The sequence below is a fragment of the Anabrus simplex genome, chromosome X (assembly GCF_040414725.1).
Source record: "Anabrus simplex isolate iqAnaSimp1 chromosome X, ASM4041472v1, whole genome shotgun sequence".
Taxonomy (NCBI): Eukaryota; Metazoa; Arthropoda; class Insecta; order Orthoptera; family Tettigoniidae; genus Anabrus; species Anabrus simplex.
This window is the reverse complement of record NC_090279.1, coordinates 202,794,653-202,814,856: the sequence shown is the minus strand read 5'-3', so window position 1 is coordinate 202,814,856 and position 20,204 is coordinate 202,794,653. Positions and strand designations below refer to the sequence as shown.

Below are 20,204 nucleotides of genomic sequence, written 5' to 3'. Positions count from 1 at the left end.
AAAGGTTCCCTAGTTTGTCACTTTCACTAGTTTGCCATAGTGGCAATGATATCACTGGAGTCTCAATCTTGTCCTGCATGAGCTCTCCTTGTACTTCCTGATATTTTCATTTCTCATTCAATCTTACCTTGTTACTCCTATACCACTTCTCAGAAACTGCATTTGCCTTGCCTGCACTTTGCTCGCATCTCTTCTCCTCCTAGACCAGGTCTCTGCTGCACACGTCAGCACCAGTACATAGTAAGGTCGATATATCACCTGTTTACTTCTCTCACGGACATCCTTGCTCCAATGAAGTTTCTCACCCATTCCCTTACAGCCTTTTCATTTTTTCCTGTTTCCTCAGTTTGTCATCATCATCATCATCATCATCATTTTCATTTGCCCTTGTCCAGCTCCTGCCAGGTCGTGGTGTTGATGGCACATCTCCACCGTTGCATCTCCCTCCACCACTCATCTTCAGTAATTGTATTCCAGTTCAGTCTTCTTTATCTTACACTGTTCTTGACCGAGTCCATCCATCTTGCTCTGGGCCTCCCTCTTGCCCTCCAACATTTAATTTGTATCCTTCCCTCCTCCATCCTCAAAACATGTCCAAACCATCTCAATTTATTCTTCTCCATTCTATCATTCAGTTTTTCTACTCCCATCTCTTTTCTGACCTCAACATTTCTTACTCTCTCTCTCAAAGTCTTCCCTACCATACTCCTCAGGAACTTCATCTTGCTGGCCTGAATTTTACACTCATCTCTTGCTGTACATGTCCAAGTCTCTGATGCATACGTTAATATAGGGGTATAGTACATCTTGTACATTCTCTCTTCACATTTCATAGGAACTTCTTTGTTCCACACCACGTTCCTTACATTCTTGTAGAACGTATTTGCTGCTTGTACCCTTCTGCTGATATCATCCAACCTTGCATCTTGCATTATTTCACTTCCCAAATATTTGAAGTATTCAACAACCTCAAGGTTTTGTTCCTGATTCTAACGATTTCCTTTCCTTCTCTTTCTCCTCTTGTCATCACCACTGTTTTGTTCTTCTCCACACAGATTTTCATACCATATTTCTCAATACTGTCATTTAAAGCCTCTAGATGAATTTTCATTTCTGTATTGTTGACTCCCCAGATCACCATGTCATCTTCAAACAACAATATTTTCATATCCTCTCCATATGCTGCCTTTGTTTGCTTTAGAATTTCATCCATAACCACTTTAAACATGTGGAGACAACACACTTCCCTGTCTTAGTCCAGTTTGGTTTCTAAACCAATCTGCTCTCCCCACTGGAGTCTGGACACAATTGAAACAATTCTTATACACTGCCTTCACTAGTTCCCTTGATTGCTTCCCACATCCTTTTCTTTCCACAGTTTCCCACACATTTTCTCTATTAAGACTATCGTATGCCTTCTCTTCACTGTACCCGCAGATACAAGACATGAAATGCCCTCATGTCAAAAACAAAAAAATCAGATCTAGTGTTTCCATATCCCAGCTGTGTAGCTTTTAATTTGTCAGTAGTACGGTTTGTTGCTTAACATGTTCTTGTTCCCTGCAGAAACGTCTTAACAAAGTTTTACTGTATTTGGTCCATTTAATCGAGTGGTTTCTTTCCTTTTTTTGCTTTACGTTGCACTGATACAGATAGGTCTATGGCGACGATGGGATACGGAAGGCCTAGGAATGGGAAGGAAACGGCCGTGGCCTTAATTAAGGTACATCCTCGGCATTTGCCTGGTGTGAAAATGGGAAATCACGGAAAACCATCTTCAGGGCTGCTGACACTGGGGTTCGAACCCACTATCTCCCGGATGCAAGCTCATAGCTGCAGACCCCTAACAGCACGGCCAATTCGCCCGGTCTAAAATTTTATACAAATTCAAGAACTTCTAACAAGCAAAATAATTAATACAATCTACTGAACTTCTTTTACAGATCTTTGAGATGTAGTGGTAAGGGAACAAACAAGGGTACAAGATCTTGTCCTTGCTGGACAAACTAAATAAGTAAACAGCTATTATAGCTTAAATTCATGAAAACAACTGCAGCATCAATACAAAGGCATCAGTAAATTGCACATGAAGAAACTGTATGTGACACTTGCCTGTTTTTTGGAAAAGGTCTGTCCACAGTATGGACAGCTGCAAGTCTCCTCCCGTGTGTGCACCCGGATGTGAGAATTGCATGCCCCTTTGTCCGAGAAACATTTTTCACAATACAGGCACTTGTATGGCTTCTCCCCTGGAACATAAAAGTACTATCATTTTGACAACTGTCAGTCACCACTGAAATAAGGTATACAGGCATAGATACATATACCAATACATAGGCAGGTTTCTAAGATGCCTGAGCAGTGATCCATCCCAAACCAGTGCTCATGCCAATATAAAGGCGTGATAAAATACCTCAACTGCTCCTAATAAATGGAAAATCTACATCTGGCAGCAAAGTAGGGAAGAAATAAAGTCAAACAGCCAATGAGAGCAACGACTTGTCTTAGCCCTTCACGTTATCTGAATTGGAATTGGCCTTCAGTACATTTAAGATTGCCAAAGAAGCAGTTCTGGATGATCTCAGAGTTGAGAAAATTAAGAACTTTCGCTCTGCCACAAAGCACTGGTTTTTGGAGCCGATAAACAAATGCTTGAAATCTTGTAAAATCCTGAATATGGAGACAAGCAAGAATCAGAGCCATCCTAAAACAAGGCCAATTCTCCTTTCGTGCCATCTTTACAAGGTTATCTTACAAAAGCTGATGGACAAGATAGATACACTTCTCATTCCACAACAAGCCAGTTTAAAGATCGGAAAGAGCTGAACATCACAGATATTGCAATTAACTCAGTACATAGATGGTTTTGAAGGCTGCAGATCGCAGGAGCTCAAGGGAAGGAAAGAACTGTAAGAGAGGCGTCTTGAAGATTTTGATGCCCATAAGTTTCCAATACAGAGAGGTCCAGAAAAATATAGACACTCTCTGATAGTAAATTTTAATGGAACAAAATGACATACCGTTACAATTCTTGCACGGGTGGGGGGGAAGTTATTTTGTGTGTTCAAAGTGACCCCCATTAGCAGCCAAACAAAGTTGATGCCACTGAACTGCTAAACAAACTACGGCTGTCAGTGTTGCCGGTGTGATAGCCACACAGGACGCCTCGATGGTTTCTTGTAGCTCGTTCAGCGTAGCTGGCTTCTGTTGATAAACTTAATTTTTCAAGGTCGCCCATAGGTAGAAGTCAAGAGGTGTGGTGGATATTCAACAGCTCCTCTTCGACCTACCCATCGTCCAGGTAGATTTTCATCCAAGTAGGCTCTGACATCTCTGTGGTAGTGTGGTGGAGTGCCATCTTGTCATTGGTAAAATCTTTAATTTCCCAATACCTCTTGGATGTCAGGTAAAATCAATGTTTTCAGCATATGAAGATACATCTCACCAGTTAAGGTACCTTCACAGAAGAATTGGCCAAACAAACCATGCGATGACAGACCACATCACACATTAACACCGAGTAGATTAACATGTTTGTCCACGTGAACGTGAGGATTTTCAAGAGCCCAGTACACGTAGTTGTGGCAGTTTACAGTACGGTTGAGTTTGAATTGCGCCTTGTCAGACCAGATAATCATTCCTGCAAAACGTTCTATCCTCGCGAACCATACCTTCAAACCACTTGGACTACTCCATCCTTCGATCCGGGTCGTCCTCGTTCATAGCATGCAGCAATCTTGGAATGCACACTTTCCACTTTGCAGCCTTCAGAATTTGTTGTACAGCTGGCTTGGCTAACCCTGCTTTCATGTGCACCCTGATTCACAGATTTTTTAGGTGACCTAGTAAAATGTTGCAACACAGCAGTGCTGGAAGCTGGACTTTATGTTTTTTGTTCGGTCAGACCTTTTCGTATGCACATCTTGAACAGTACCGATGGCTTCAAATTTATCCTGAATACAATAAATTGTTGTACGTGTTGGTGACAGTTCCATACACATTACACCATTGCCGTTGTACCTCCATCATGTTTTCGTACTTCCAGTACCACTTCAATACGGCCTTGCGTTGTTCAAACAACAATCTTACTTCATTCATTGCTGCACTGTCATCTGCTGGAAAACATGTGCCAAACCATCATCTGTTCAGAAAACAATGGACTATGCTACCGTGCAAGAATTGCAACGATATGTCATTTTGCTCCAATGATTGTCTATAGAGTGTCTATAGATTTTCTGGACCCCTCTGTATGTAAGAGTTCCGTGAACAATGATGTTACATCACCTCAAATAACATTGGATAGAAGATTTCCTACTCAGCTTGACGGGTAGATGTATAAAACATAGCACTGGGTTTAATGATTGATGCGTATTATTTTGCACTAATACAGTCTAACAGAAGATATTATAAAAATGCTGGCACACATGGCACAACAACTCAATGACAGCAATTATTTTGCTTGAAAAAGTCCTGCTAATGCAATTATTTCTTAACATTTTAGGTTATGAATTTTGCAACAAACAACACTGGATTAATATGTTAGATCCCAGCCTTAAACTGAAGAGTTATGACACACGCCTGCCCATTGGCTATTCTAAGTGAAAACAATTCCAACTCCAAGAGTGGCAGTGCCTTTAACCTCGGTTTGTCTGATAATATAAATCACCATGACTGCTCAAGAAAAATTTAGAAAAATTCTTTCCTTCTCTTGATAAGAATTTCATTTATTAGTATTTTTTAATTATCCTAAAATCTTATACAAGATGGAAAAGTAATTGTATGAACTGCATGCCTCATCTTACAGAGCAACATATGAAAATGAAAAAAAAATGGCTTTTGGGTAATAATACCTAGCAATACCTACGAACATAAAATTAATTAATCTAGGAAATCATAACAAGTACAGTGAAGTCCATTTTGCATCTGTCTAGCTCCATGGCTAACGGGTTAGGTTCAATTTCTGGCTCGGTCGGGCATTTTAACTTTCACTGGTTATTTCTCCTGGTTTGAAGAATGGGTGTTCATGCCTCCTTCAACATTAGATTTCATCAACTCAAAAGATCTCCACTAGCCCTACCCAGAGGGCACACACCATTTGAAGTCTTTCAGCTGGGAGTTGGCTGGTTCAGAAACTGCTCTCAAGATAGCAACACTTGGACACAACTGATCGCACAAGCCAGCCAGGCAGGTGCCAGTAACATGACCAACATGACCTTCAAATTGCTGTATTTCGAGTGCTGCGCCAAGCCTGGCCGCAAGATAATGGACCTCACTTATATCAACAGCCACAGTACTGGATTTCCAATTTAAGTACAGAAAACCCTTGCATTTGCCATTTTAAGGGAATGGGTGAAAAATAAAATTTAATAAACCTGAAAAGAAAAGACTGCAGATCAAGCATTAATATATTACCCTATCATTACCTTTATTTGACTCTGATGTGGCAACTGTTACCTTGTAATTGATGTAACCTGTGAAGGCAGAATAAACTGCACCCTATTCTAGAAAAATAGAGCCAAAATCTTACCTGTATGAATCCGAATATGCCGCACAAGGTTCGACCGTTGCACAAACTCTTTGGGACAATGCGGACATTTGTGTCGTGGTCCATTGTGGATCAAAAGGTGTTCGTTGTAGCTGTCCTTCCGCTAAAAAGAGAATTTTTTTTATCAAATACCTCAAATTTAATAATATAATAACAAAAAATTAACTGTATCTTGTCCTCTGACTATCCGTGTGGACAGAATGGTTTTACATACTCCTTAATTCCCAAACGCACTGTACTTAGTGATTCTCAGTTCCAACACAGATTTGGAATCCTTCTGAAATGGCTTACAGTTAGAGCAAGTAAAAAATCCAAAACAAAAGAGATTTTTAAAATATTCTGTTACGTTGAGGATTCAATTAGAGGGGTGGTCACTGCATAAGCAAGAACAAGCTAAGTGAGTGAATAGCCAATACAGGTTAAATTTATAATCAAGAAATCTGAAGTAACACAATTTTCATAATGTTCCGTTCTTCACTTACCGTGAACTCCTTGCCGCAATACTCGCACTTGGAAACCCCAGAACCCGTGTGGAGTTGCCTGTGGCCGTACATGCCAGATTTTGATGCAAACCCCTTGCCACATTCGTTGCAATGATAGGGACTCTCTCCCTCATGATCTACCTGGTAGTGCAATTTCCTGCAACACAATATTACTCAATACAGCAGATGTACCACTATGTAAGTGAAAGAAAGAAAGCTTTTTCAATGAAATGAAATGTCGTATGACTTTTAGTGCCGGGATATCCCAGGACGGGTTCGGCTCGCCAGATGCAGGTCTTTCTATTTGACGCCCGTAGGCGACCTGCGCGTCGTGATGAGGATGAAATGATGATGAAGACAACACGTACACCCAGCCCCCGTACGATTGGAATTAGCCAATTAAGGTTAAAATCCCTGACCAGGCCGGGAATCGAACCCGGGACCCTCTGAACCAAAGGCCAGTACGCTGACCGTTCAGCCAATGAGTCGGACACTTTTTCAATAACTGCTTCATACAATATGTATGAAAATCATTAATGTTACCGGTTTTATGTCCCACTAACCACTTTCAAAGATGCTCGAATGCCAGAATTTTGCTCTGCAGTACTACTACCAACACAAGGCTGGGGGAATACCAGCAGACTGAGGTGGGACCTAACCCACCAACTTGGGCTTAGAATGTATGAAAATCTATTTCTATAATATCTCATTACCACAGTGTAATAATGTCTGCCGAGATGAAGTACACTGACTGAGCAAATGTTATGGGATAGCGAAGCACTGATGCGCAGATGTGTTGTCACCACACGCCCCCTGTGCCAGCGGCAGTTGTATAGGAGATCTTGTAAGCAGTGGCTGTGCATGTGACAGGTGTAACATGGAACGTCGACGTGAGCTGACACCGTTCAAACGGGGTATGGTGGTCGGCGCCCGACGGATGGGAAGTGCGATTTCGCACGTGGTGCGGGAATTCGGCTTCACACGATCAACCGTGTCCAGGGTGTATCGTGAATGGTTGAATGCAGGTGTCACCGTCCACAACAGACGAACAATCGGCTGTCCAGCCACCCTCGATGACCGTGACCGGCGACATCCGAGATGGATTGTCAATAGTGACAGGCAGGCAACCGTGCAACAAATCACGACTCAATTCAACACAGGCCGTGCTAGACACATCTCCCAGTGGACAATCCGTAGGAATATGAGTTCTATGGGGTATGGAAGCCGGCGCCACACATGGATGCCACTGTTAACCCAACGTCATCGGGCACAACGACGCGCATTTGTCGCTAGTCACCAGGGATGGACACTGGAAAAATAGCGCAACGTGATATGGTCGGACGAATCGCGATTTCAACTGCACCATGCCGATGGAAGGCACCGTGTATGGCGCAGACCTCATGAAGTGACGGATCCTGCCTGCCTCGAAGGTGTGGTCCAGGGCGCTGGTGTCTCTGTTATGGTCTGGGGTGCATTTTCCTGGTATGGAATGGGCCCACAAGTTGTTCTGGAAGAGACTTTGAAAGGTATGCGGTATGTTGAGCTGCTTGGAGACCATCTCCACCCATGTTTGGCCTACAAGGGCCCAGACGGTTCTGCGGTGCTTCAAGATGATAACGTGCCGCCACATCGTTCCCACGTCGCCCGGGAATGGTTCCAGGACATGTAGCGGAGGTCCAACGACTGCCATGGCCACCGAGGAGCCCCGATATGAACCCTATCGAGCATATCTGGGATGTCCTGGAACGCAGGCTCCATGCCATGGATCCTGCACCCACAAACAAACCAGCACTGGCGACTGCTCTGCAAACAATTTGGTGTCAGCTGCGTCCAGAGGACTACCAGGGACTTGTCGACTCGCTTCCATGGCGTCTCACTGCAGTTTGCAGGGCCAGAAGAGGCCCCACACGCTATTAGGTGACTATCCCATGACATTTGCTACGTCAGTGTAAAACTCTGAAGGGTGTTAGCGCTAGTTATCCGAGAGAGTGTTGGACTGTCACCATACCAAAAGCTAGCGGCCTGTCCCTTTCTTCAGAAGGGGCACACAGCATGCCGGTTTGTGTCTGCTGTACTGCTTTGTCAAAGGAACATTCCTCTCACAGCGGTACGTCCTGGCTGAAGAAACCAGTCAATTTGTACATTCCTTGACTATAGGAAGACCTAGTGATTTATTTATTTATTTATTTATTTATTATTATTATTATATATTTTTTTACAATTTGCTTTGTCACACCGACACAAATAGGTCTTATGGCGACAATGGGATAGGAAAGGGCTAGGAGTAGGAACGAAGGCGCCGCGGCCTTAAAGTACAGCTCCGGCGTCTGCCTGGTGTGAAAATGCGAAACCATCTTCAGGGCTGCCGACAGTGGGGTTCGAAACCACTATCTCCCAGATGCAAGCCGACAGCTGCGCGCCCTAACTGCACGGCCAACTCGCCCAATTCTAGCGAATACCGTCCTACTGGCTACTCATATAAATACCCTCTCTCCAGAAGTTCAATTTTTCAATTCCATCAATTCCGCTGTGCATGTAGCAACTCTTGTGAGCTCAATGGAAAGGAGTGAGGTTCAAGTATCTCGCTCATCAGCCGGGGTTTCAGATAAACTTGTCAGGTTATGAAGTACCAGTCTCCTCACCTCAGGACTTAGGCCTGGTCCATAAACTTGCCTCTTTATGATAATATAGATTTAGGAAGAGGCTGGTATTCTTAGGAAATTATATGAAAGGTCATTACCTCTTTGTTTGAAAAGAATATTCAGCTTGTGCATTAATCCCATTCTCAAGCAAGGCTTACAAACCTAGGCACTAATGCGAAAACAAGAAAAATAAAATTAAGAGTAGCACAGAGACAATGAAAAGAAGTATGCTGAGCATAAGTCAGAGAGATCAAAAGAAAAATTCAGACTTCTGTAGCAGAAGTGGTCTGAAGGACTCTTTGATTCAAGCCAAGTTCCTGAAATGGAAATGGGCAGTACATATCATTGAGAAGCCCAGACGACAGGTGGAGCAAGATAGTCACGGAATGGATACTTCTGGAGAAACTGAAATGAAGGGGAAGGCAGAGAAGAAGGCATGACGAGCTCGACTTCCCCACAGAATCATCATGGCCAATGACAGCACGAGACAGTCTCCATTCCATGTTCTGTTGCTTCGATTCGGGCGTGATATGCGAAACCCATGTTTCGTCTCCCGTTACAATCTGACTCAACAGGTCATCACCTTCTTCGGCATAACGAGTCAAAAAGTCACCAAATGCAATAGAGAAGCACACATTCTCCTGTAAAGTTGAAGGCCGAACAGACTGTTCCAGCGCAAGATCAAGATCTCTTGGTTATCGGAGCAGGCAGCAAGTTTCTATGAAGAGAGTATACAAAACTTACTTGTAAGGCATGATAAGTGTTTAAACAAACTTTGCAGCTATGTTGAAAAATAGAGTAAAATATGTAGAATCTGCAAATAAATGTGGTGTTTGAAAATCGTCTTCCGTTGTGTAGTTATTTTCAAATGGCCCTTACTTAAAAAACACGCCTCGTAATTGGATTCACAATTCCTGCAAAGAAACTATTTTGGAATCCACATTAAGCATCAATTAAGAAGAGCGGCTTCTTGAAATTTCCACTGATTTCCAGTTACAGAAAACTTACAAATCTCTGTCAGTAACTCCTTCGCTGCGATTATCGACTTTTGTCGACTTGGTACTTTCCCACTACAGATTCCAGGTGCTTCTTTAATAATACAAACACCTTTAGTCATGTATCGACTCTGTTCTAAGCATTGTTTGGAAACGTTGTCGCCAATACTGGGCCTACTGTATGTTTACAGTAAAACCTCCCTATAACGGACACCTTCGGGACCAAAAAAAATGTCCGTTATGAAGGGGTGACCGCCCGCGGGAGGTTATGAAACCGGTACCATTAAACATAAGTTGGAACACAATAACCGAAGTATTCTATGTGTTAACAATTCTTTTAATTGTATACTGTATACAGTATTGTACAATATACTGCACTGTACTCGCATGAGAAAGGTGTAGATGGGCTGCTGCAGCTGCGATGCACTGTATTAAAGAGACAAAAATACTTCTATGGAAACCTCTATTGAGCACACTGTACACTATTACTGTTCACCATGTTAAAATTAATAAGAACGTATGAGTTTTTCAAACTTCAAATCAGTATGTAGATGTAGCAATATCTAGCACAGTACAGTAAAACATTAGCACTTGAAAAAATCCTTAATGTTCGTTTGTTTTATCCATTTCGGTTTAACAATGATGTTTTCACTATGTGCAAATAAATCCTGGGTAAAATTTACACCTTTTTCATCGTTTTGTTTATAATAAAATTCTTTCAGTCGCTTAACAATGCCGAGAGCCTCACTGTACGAGGTTATTGGCAGCACATTCATTTCCGTATTTTCCTCAAAATCGTCATTAGCATCACCTTCACTCCCGCTTTCATCAGAATCTTCATTTTTGTCCTTCTTCCCTTGGATTGACTGAAGAATCATTTTCGTGTTTCCACTCTCACACTCTGTTGGAATATCTGAATCAATTTCGATATAGGTGTTCACTTGTACACTGTAACCTGCTGCATTAATCAACTCGTGTTGTTTCCATGCTGTCAGGAAGGGTATCCGATGTCCACCACTAGCGGGAAACCCAGCTTTCAGAAAGCAGTTACGAATTGTTGAGGCCGTGACGTTTTTCCATGCATTGGTTATCCATGAAACTGCTTGGAGAACATTCAGCCCCTTTGTCAGTGTTTGAAGGGTTACTTCATTCCTGTTAAGTTACGATATTATGTGCTTCATCACTAACTGTCTGTACATAACCTTGAAGTTCTGGATCACTCCTTGGTCAAGCGGCTGAGAAACTGATGTTACATTTGGTGGGAAAAAGACGATCTTCACATTTTGCAACTTAATTGTATTCGGATGCGATGCTGCATTATTGAGGAATAATAACACTTTTTGCTCCTGGCGTATCATTTTTCTGTCCAATTGTCCTAGCCACTCTGTCATTATTTCTCTGATCATCCATGCTTTCCTATTCGCTTTCCATTCAATGCCAAACTTCGTAACGTCCATATTTTTAAAACACCTTGGTTTTGCAGCTTTTCCTATCACAAGGGGCTCCTCCCGTTCTCCACTCATACTTGCACATAACAAGACCATAAGATGTTCTTTCGCAACTTTTCCACCAGTACGATTTCCTTTGAACACAAAGTTTTGTCGGGTAAAGCACGGAAAAATAATCCAGTTTCATCGGCATTCAAAATATTTTCCGGAGCATACCCGTCTATGATTGAAGGTATTTTTTCTTGCCAGTTGTCAACAATATCCATATTAACACTGGATGATTCTCCGCAAATCACTCTGAAGTTGATACCATGTCACTTTCTGAATCTTTCTAGCCTGCCATTCGAGGCTTTGAAATCTCCAATACCTAATTCTGTAGCGAATTCTAACGCTGAGACAGGGTCCTGAGACAGGGACATTCTGACTTCTTATTTTAGCAAACCACTCTAGCGTTGCCTTGTCAATGAGAGCTCCACTACCACTTTGAAACAGTTTAATGCACTGTTCGTTGCCATTTAAATGCCATTCTTTCACTAGTTCCTCTTGCTTTCTCACAATTTCAGCTGCCTGTGTCTTTCCAATCTTAAACACTTCGGACAGTTTATGCACACCACACTTCTCACGTTTATGATAGTCTATTATGCCTACCTTTTCTTTTAAAGTTAAAAACTTCCTCGGAGCCATGTTTACACACACTTACTAACGTAAAATCGAACACATCAAAAGCCCACGAGTCAATGAAAAGTAACCTGATAGTGAAGGTACGAATTCCAGGGCTGTCGAGCATGTCAGATCACACAACTTCCGGAAGTGATAGCGTAGCTTAGTGTTGCCTTCCAAGAATGTGTACAGCCAGGATCAAAAGTTACGGTGTCTGTGATTCTTGGAAGTACTGGCTGTGCAAAAAGTAAGCGAATACATACCGTACAGGACACAAATACAGAATTTTTTGAAAAAGAAAGTTTCCGTTAGGAGAGGTTTAATTGGAGTTTCTCGTGGCTATGGTGTGTCCGTGTCCGTTATAAAGGGTGTCCGTATAAGAGGGGTAAATTACTCATACACAACATGGCATTTAATTACGGACCTAGAAAATCGTCCACCAATGAGGGGTGTCCGCCGGTGAGAGGTGTCCGTTAAGACAGGTTTTACTGTATTTGTTATCTTTCACCTGCCCGCCCACCAACATTCCTGTCAGCTGTCTGACCGGTACAGGCTATCGTCAGCAGCTATGAGCGCACGGAACAACATAAGTAATGACAGTGAAGAAATCTTATAAATTTTTAATGACCGATTCTAATTCAGACTGTTCAATAAATTTGGACCATGAAACAAGTGTACAAAAGATATTAGTGATGACATAAGAATTTAAAAATGAAATTGTGCGTCAGGGCTAATTTGGATATAACAGTGAAAAGTAGGACTTCTACGAGTGTATCAGCACAGTCTGCCACCGAAGCGAGGAAGGCGACCTGATTACATACCTCAAGTGCGCCTGACGGAGAGGCACTTTCTTGGGAGGCAGCAGGACAAGAGTCACAAACGTAATTGGGTTTTTCCTCCATTTTACCAGCAAAATGCTCAAAGGAAGAAAAGAATTATGCAAGAGTAAATTTTTTGGGGGGGGGTAAAAATTACCCAGGACAGCCTGGAATGTGCCCAGTTCCATGTTTCGAGCTATATCACAGAAATGTGTGTTTCAAGGTCAAATGTCACTGCTAGATTGCCAAAGGTGATTTAAAAATAGGTGCAATGATGTTGAATGTCACAAACCTTTAAAAAAATAAAGTTTCAGTTCATTTGAAAAATGTGAAGAAAAAATGCCATTTTACTGTAAGTGTTCTGTTTAAAAATAGTGCAGCGAAAGAGTTAATTTGTTTTTGGTAAAGTTTAAAAGAGGAGTTTCCAGTGTTAGTAGATAAAGCTGAAGAAATACAGAAACAGACTATGTATGGGCTGAAAGTAATTTGAGATTACCGTATTTAACTTCTGCAGTTCCTGACTTTAACCCTTTCGCTCCCAGTGTCTGTATATATGGAAGTTTTGTAAATAATTTTTTGAAAATATAATACGCCCTCAAATATACGCGCAACTTACACCAATTTTTTTTTAACGTTAAGAATTTCATTCTTCTGGTTTCATATTGAATCAAGATTCACAATAAACAAAGAAAATAATAAGATCCACCTTTTCAAAACTATATATTACGTGAAAATTTTTTACATTTCTGTTAAATCATCATGTTTATGAACGTTTGGTACCGAGTTCCTCCCCGATACACCTACCATCAACTTGGAACCTGAGGTTCCGCCTTGGTTCAAGACCTTTCTAGATCAATCTGTGTACGTACAACTTGCTTAATACGATCCTTTCAAGTATCATTTCAACAAGTTGTTGTTGTTTGAGTCATCAGTCCATAGACTGGTTTGATGCAGCCCTCCATATCACCCTATCCTGTGCTAACCTTTTCATTTCTACGTAACTATTAGGTCCTACATCTGCTCTAATCTGCTTGTCATATTCATACCTTGGTCTACCCCTACCGTTCTTACCACCTACGCTTCCTTCAAAAACCAACTGAACAAGCCCTGGATGTCTTAAGATGTGTCCTATCATTCTCTTCTTCTCGTCAAATTTAGCCAAATCGATCTCCTCTCACCAATTCGATTCAGTATCTCTTCATTCATGATTCGATCTATCCATCTCACCTTCAGCATTCTACTGTAACACCACATTTCAAAAGCTTCTATTCTCTTTCTTTCTGAACTAGTTATCGTCCATGTTTCACTTCCATACAATGCCACGCTCCAAACGAGTCTTCAAAAACATCTTTCTACTTCCGATATCAATGTTTGAAGTGAGCAAATTTCTTTTCTTAAGAAAGTTCTTCCTTGCTTGTGCTAGTCTGCATTTTATGTCCTCCTTACTTCTGCCATCGTTAGTTATTTTACTACCCAAGTAACAATATTCATCTACTTCCTTTAAGACTTCATTTCCTAATCTAATATTTCCTACATTACCTGCCTGCGTTCGACTGCACTCCATTACTTTTGTTTTGGACTTATTTATTTTCATCTTGTACTCCTTACCTAAGACTTCATCCATACCATTCAGCAACTTCGAGATCTTCTGCAGTCTCAGATAAAATAACAATATCATCGGCAAATCTCAAGGTTTTGATTTCCTCTCCTTGGACTGTGATTCCCTTTCCAAATTTCTCTTTGATTTCCTTTACTGCCTGTTCTATGTAAACATTGAAAAGGAGAGGGGACAAACTGCAGCCTTGCCTCACTCCTTTCTGGATTGCTGCTTCTTTTTCAAAGCCCTCGATTCTTATCACTGCAGACTGATTTTTATACAGATTGTAGATAATTCTTCGTTCTCGGTATCTGATCCCTATCATCTTCAGAATCATAAATAGCTTGGTCCAATCAACATTATCGAATGCCTTTTCTAGATCTACGAATGCCATGTACGTGGGCTTGTCCTTCTTGATTCGATCCTCTAAGATCAGACGTAAAGTCAGGATTGCTTCACGTGTTCCTACATTTCTTCTGAAGCCAAATTGATCTTCTCCCAACTCAGCTTCAACTTGTTTTTCCATTCTTCTGTAAATAATAAGTGTTAAAATTTTGCAGGCATGAGATACTAAACTAATGGTGCGGTAGTTTTCACACCTGTCAGCACCGGCTTTCTTGGGAATGGGTATAACAACATTCTGCCGAAAATCGGATGGGACTTCTCCTGTCTCATACATCTTGCACACTAAATGAAATAACCTTGCCATGCTGGTTTCTCCTAAGGCAGTCAGTAATTCAGAGGGAATATCATCAATTCCAGGTGCCTTGTTCCTATTTAGGTCACTCACAGCTCTATCAAACTCTGACCTCAAAATTGGGTCTCCCATTTCATCAGCATCAACAGCCTCCTCATGTTCCAGAACCAAATTATCTACATCTTTACCTTGATACAACTGTTGGATATGCTCCTGCCATCTTTCTGCTTTGTCTTCTTTCCCTAGAAGTGGCTTTCCATCTGAGCTCTTAATATTCATGCACCTAGATTTCCTTTCTCCAAAGGTTTCCTTGATTTTCCTATATGCAGCATCTACCTTTCCAAAGACCATACAGCCTTCGACATCCTTGCACTTCTCCTTCAGCCATTCTTCCTTAGCTACCTTGCACTTTCTATCCACTTGATTCTTTAATCGCCTGTATTCTTTTCTGCCCTCTTCATTTCTAGCGTTCTTGTATTTTCGTCATTCATCAATCAGGTCTAGTATCTCCTGAGTTATCCACTGATTCTTAGTTGATCTTTTCTTCCTTCCTAACATTTTTTCAGTAGCCCTACTGACTTCATTTTTCATGACTCTCCACTCTTACTCTATAGTGTTTCCTTCAGCCTTTTCATTTAGTCCTTGTGCAAAATGTTCCTTGAAACAATCCCTCACACTCTTTTCTTTCAACTTGTCTAGATCCCATCTTTTTGCATGCTTTCCTTTCTTCAATTTCTTCAACTTCAGATGGCATTTCATGACCAACAAGTTGTGGTCAGAGTCCACGTCTGCTCCTGGGAAAGTTTGCAATCCAACACCTGGTTTCTGAATCTCTGCCTAATCATAATGAAGTCTATTTGATACCTTCCAGTGTCTCCAGGTCTCGTCCACGTATACAGCCGTCGTTTGTGGTGTTTGAACCAAGTATTGGCAAGGACTAAATTATGATCAGTGAAGAATTCAACCAGCCGACTTCCTCTTTCGTTCCTTTGTCCCAATCCAAATTCTCCTACTGTACTACCTTCTCTTCGTTGGCCTACCACTGCATTCCAGTCTCCCATCACCTGCGGCTCGGCTATCTGCATCATTGGGACACTCAAGCCTCCCCACCGCAGCAAGGTCACATGGTTCGCAGAGAACCTCAGTTATTTTACAGTGTTCAACCCATATCACTTAACATGATACAAATTAACATACTAGGGGACAAGCCGATATAAAGAACTTTCCAATAAACACTTTGCTTGTCCATATCAACTTGCAGTGACATATAAACTTAATTTATCCTATAAACTCTTTGCTTGTCAATATCAACCTGCAATGACATATAAACTTAATTTATCCATCTTGGTTAAATTGGATATTGTACTAAAATTCTTCATCTGTTAAGTCCAAGTTAAAGCCCTATAAGAATATTCTTTACATTCTATTGTGTATATACTCATGAGGAACAACTTATGACTAAGTGTTTGTTTACTTCTATTAACATGTCAGATATGGCCATAATGCCTTTTTAAAAATGAACCAGACTGTTCAACAAATTAAAATACGACAGATCAAAAGCTGATAATTATATTTTACTACAAACATATAGTACAAAAACCAAAATTTCTTTTAACATGGCATTCTTTTTTATTATAATTACTAAGGTGTACACCTTATAAAAAACGACCTCTAATGTATTAATGACTATCAGCTTATATATGTAAATATTATTTTAGTTTTAATATGCATATTTTCTAATTTTACTACTATGATATTACTATAGAGTCACGATCAATGTATTTTATTGTCTTTGTATAATTTGTCCTAGACTGATGATGACATATAGTTTTGTCGAAACCGGTATCAAAAGTTCATAAATGTGATGATTTAACAGAAATTTTAAAAACTTTCACGTAATATATAGTATTGAAACGGTGGATCTTATTATTTTCTTTGTTTATTGTACACCAAATTTATCGGGAAGAAATGTTCTACTCATTTAACCACTTAAACAAACTTTAGTATAATATACAGTGCCAAAAGAAGCGAGCGAAATGTAGAAGGCATCAACCTTGTACGCCAGCTGACTACGTTGTTGGAGGAAAGTGAACGGTGTTGTTTGTAATTCTGCAATTTAGTGGTTTTGTTCATTTTTAATAGTCCTTTTAAGTGATATGGGTGGTTGGAGGCAAGCTTTTTAATTTTTTTTTTGTATTTGAAATTTTGAAGAAGTATGAAAAAAATAATAAAAAATCTGATTTGGTCAGTGGATTTTGGAAAATTATATATCTTTGTTCCATGACTATTTACTTTTTGCATGTAGTATATTTTAGAGTATGTATTTACTAATAAAAATACTGCAACTAGGCCTACCAGTTGTGTTAACAGTGTAACTTTTAAGCTGAAACTAGAGTAACTTTAAAGTTTCTATAGTTATGAAACTTTTTGCTCTGTATTAAATTGTATGTACATTTATAAGTCAGCAGTTGCAAAACTTAGATCTTTATAAAAGGGATTTGCTAGTTAAAAAACTTTGGGAACTGCTGGGTTACACCATTGGTCCCCGTTGAGGCCAGAGGCCAGCCCTTCGCTGCCGGGCTTGCCTGACGTAATGCGGGCAGCTTATGTAGCATGCATACGTCGCAGTGAAGGAAGAGAGCAAACACACTTGGCAGAGAAGTGAAGCAGAGTCGTTCAATTGCAACTACGAAGCTCTCCTCCACTACTCAGAGCGAAATGATGATTTGGATACAGTAGGCCTATTTAAAAAAAAGTAAGAAATGCTATAAAACTGACCTTTTCAATATATTCTGGTTTGATTTATACTTTGCTCGATATAAACAGTCAGTTTTATTTTCTTATATTTATACATTGAAAGAAAACTAACATCACAATTTTTGTGTTACAATTAAAGAGGGCTTAAGCATACAAGCTACGATTTACAATTCCCTGGATGAGATTGACATTATTTCCATTTAAAAAATTAACATTCCTGTTATTCATTCAGCAAAACTTAATAAGTTTACATAATTCAACAAGTTTACCGGTTGATTTTGCTCAGTGCTATGTGACTTTCCCTATTCTCTGAATTTCTGAAAATAGTATTTAAAACTTATCTATCAGGCGTGCCTCTAAATGGCGAAGGAGTTTCATCACGACTGAGCAAATCAGCCGTGTGGTTAGGGGCACGCAGCTGTGAGTTGCATTTGGGAGATAGTGGGTTCGAACCCCAGTGTCATCAGCTCTGAAGATGATTTTCTGTGGCTTCCCATTTTCACACCATGCAAATGCTGTGGCTGTACCGTAATTAAGGGCTTGGCTGCTCCCTTCCAGCTCCTAAACCCTTTCCTATCCTATCATCGCCATAAGAACTATCTGCGTTGGTGCGACGTAAAGCAAACTATAAAGAAGTTTCATTAAGAATGAGGACATATATAGTTATGTTAGACGAAATTACAACAATAATGTAAATGCATCTACCAAATAGATATACAGTATGCCTTCAAATAAATAACTTAACTGATGTTATTCTCGGTAAACCTGATTGGACATTTGTGAGTTTATCAAGTAATTGAAACCCAAGCAAACACAAGCCACAGCATATCCACCTTAACTCTGTATTATATTAGAAATGTTTCTAAGGCACCACTTGAAATATAAGATTGAAAATCGTGATTCAATACGTACAGTACAAAAATATTTGAAGTTATTGGCCTAACTCTTTATTGTATCCGTTCAAAATACATAAACTGCAATGAACATAACTTGTTTCTCACAACGTAAATTGAAAATGCAGTGAATTTCTGCCCCCTTTCTTTATTTATTTATTTTCTGCCTCCATTTCAAACTCCGGTATCGCCACGCTGATCGAGAGTGACTGGGAAAACTGTAAAGTAACTACATCACTGAGTCTGAATAGCATACCCTGATCACCTACCTGCCCGCAGAATGAAATGCTCAGCGTTAACACCTCTGGTCTAGACAGAGAGACATGATAAAAAGTAACAATGAGAAAATAATCAAACTCCATGACAATATTTCAATTTTGAATCAGACATGGCATGTGGTAGTTGAGATACACGAATTTCTACTCGCAGCCAGCACATTGGTTTTTTTTAATTTACAATTTGCTTTATGACGTACCGACACACATTTCTTATGGCGACGATGGGATAGGGACGACCTACGAGTGGGAAGGAAGTGACTGTGGCCATAATTAAGGTAGCCTACACAGTCATGGCATTTCCCTCGTGTGAAAATAGGAAAACCATCTCCAAGGAAAGTGGGGTTCAAACCCACTATCTACCGAACAGACGCTGAAGCCTGCACGATCAAAACCGCGCAGCCACTTGCTCGGTCCAGCAAGCTGTCTCCGCAGCACTAAAAAAGTAAAGTCATTGATCATTAATCAATCTCTGTCACGAAAACAGTGGCTCCATCGGGTCAACACTTCCTTCAAGGGGCTCTTTTCCATGGCCATGGAGCATACAGTCTATACGGCAAGAAAAAAGTGATTTAGTAACTCTTTCGTGTTTGCCCTTAGTAGCTCAAACCTATCTTGTGTGTTTGTCATTCAGTATTTTTTGTCGGTTAGTAGTCCTGTTTAATGCTCCGACGTTGGCAGGCCTGTTGAGTGCATTGTGGGTCACGGAACCATTGCCATATTGGATTTCTAACCTAAATTTTGCGACCTGGCAACCACAGATTTACCATAATAGGAAACTTTGTCTTCATCACAGCTGGCCCAAGCTGGCCAACAGCAACACAGGAAATGGTCTTGTTTCTCAGACTTACTGTCTCTGTTTAATACATCTAGCTGGCCAATAGCAACACAGGAAATTGTTGCAGATCTCAGATTTACACAATCTCAGTTTGAATTATCCTAGGCTTATATAAGTAAGAGGTGGGTCCCTGGCAAGCAAAAAGGAAGGATCATTCCTTCTCCCCTCTACACAACTTCACATGTAGTTTCCTATGATTTTTCTATTCTTTTTCATCCATGATTGATCAGTGGAAGTGTCACAATACCAACTTCATAAGCTGAAGAAGTATTATTTGTAGAAAATCTTAGTAAGTTTTCAAGATGATTATTATAAAAGCCAGCATGTAAATTAAAAGCAATATAAAGTTTCCAAAGGGAAAGAATCTATTAAGGCGGAATTCCACTGAGGCAACATTTGGGCGACATGGAGCATACGACAGTGAAGCATGCTGCAGTCTACTTTCAACTGAAGAAACACGGCACGACATGTAGCGTGCGGCTGTGTGGCATGATACATGTCGCCATCTGTCGAACACTCTCTGGTGCCACATGCTTCAAAAATATGCTTGTCGAACA

The 20,204-nt window shown here is 40.5% G+C and overlaps 1 protein-coding gene across 1 annotated transcript in view; it reads right to left on the bottom strand.

The window, feature by feature from the left end:
• Positions 1-20,204, bottom strand: part of LOC136886783 (uncharacterized) — an 84,648-nt gene that overhangs the window by 30,878 nt on the left and 33,566 nt on the right. The window contains exons 4-6 of the mRNA XM_067159589.2: positions 6,028-6,184; positions 5,528-5,648; positions 2,113-2,249 (exon numbers count right to left, since the gene is read on the bottom strand). Coding sequence (XP_067015690.2) covers positions 2,113-2,249; positions 5,528-5,648; positions 6,028-6,184 — 415 coding nt within the window. The remainder of the gene's footprint in view (positions 1-2,112; positions 2,250-5,527; positions 5,649-6,027; positions 6,185-20,204) is intronic.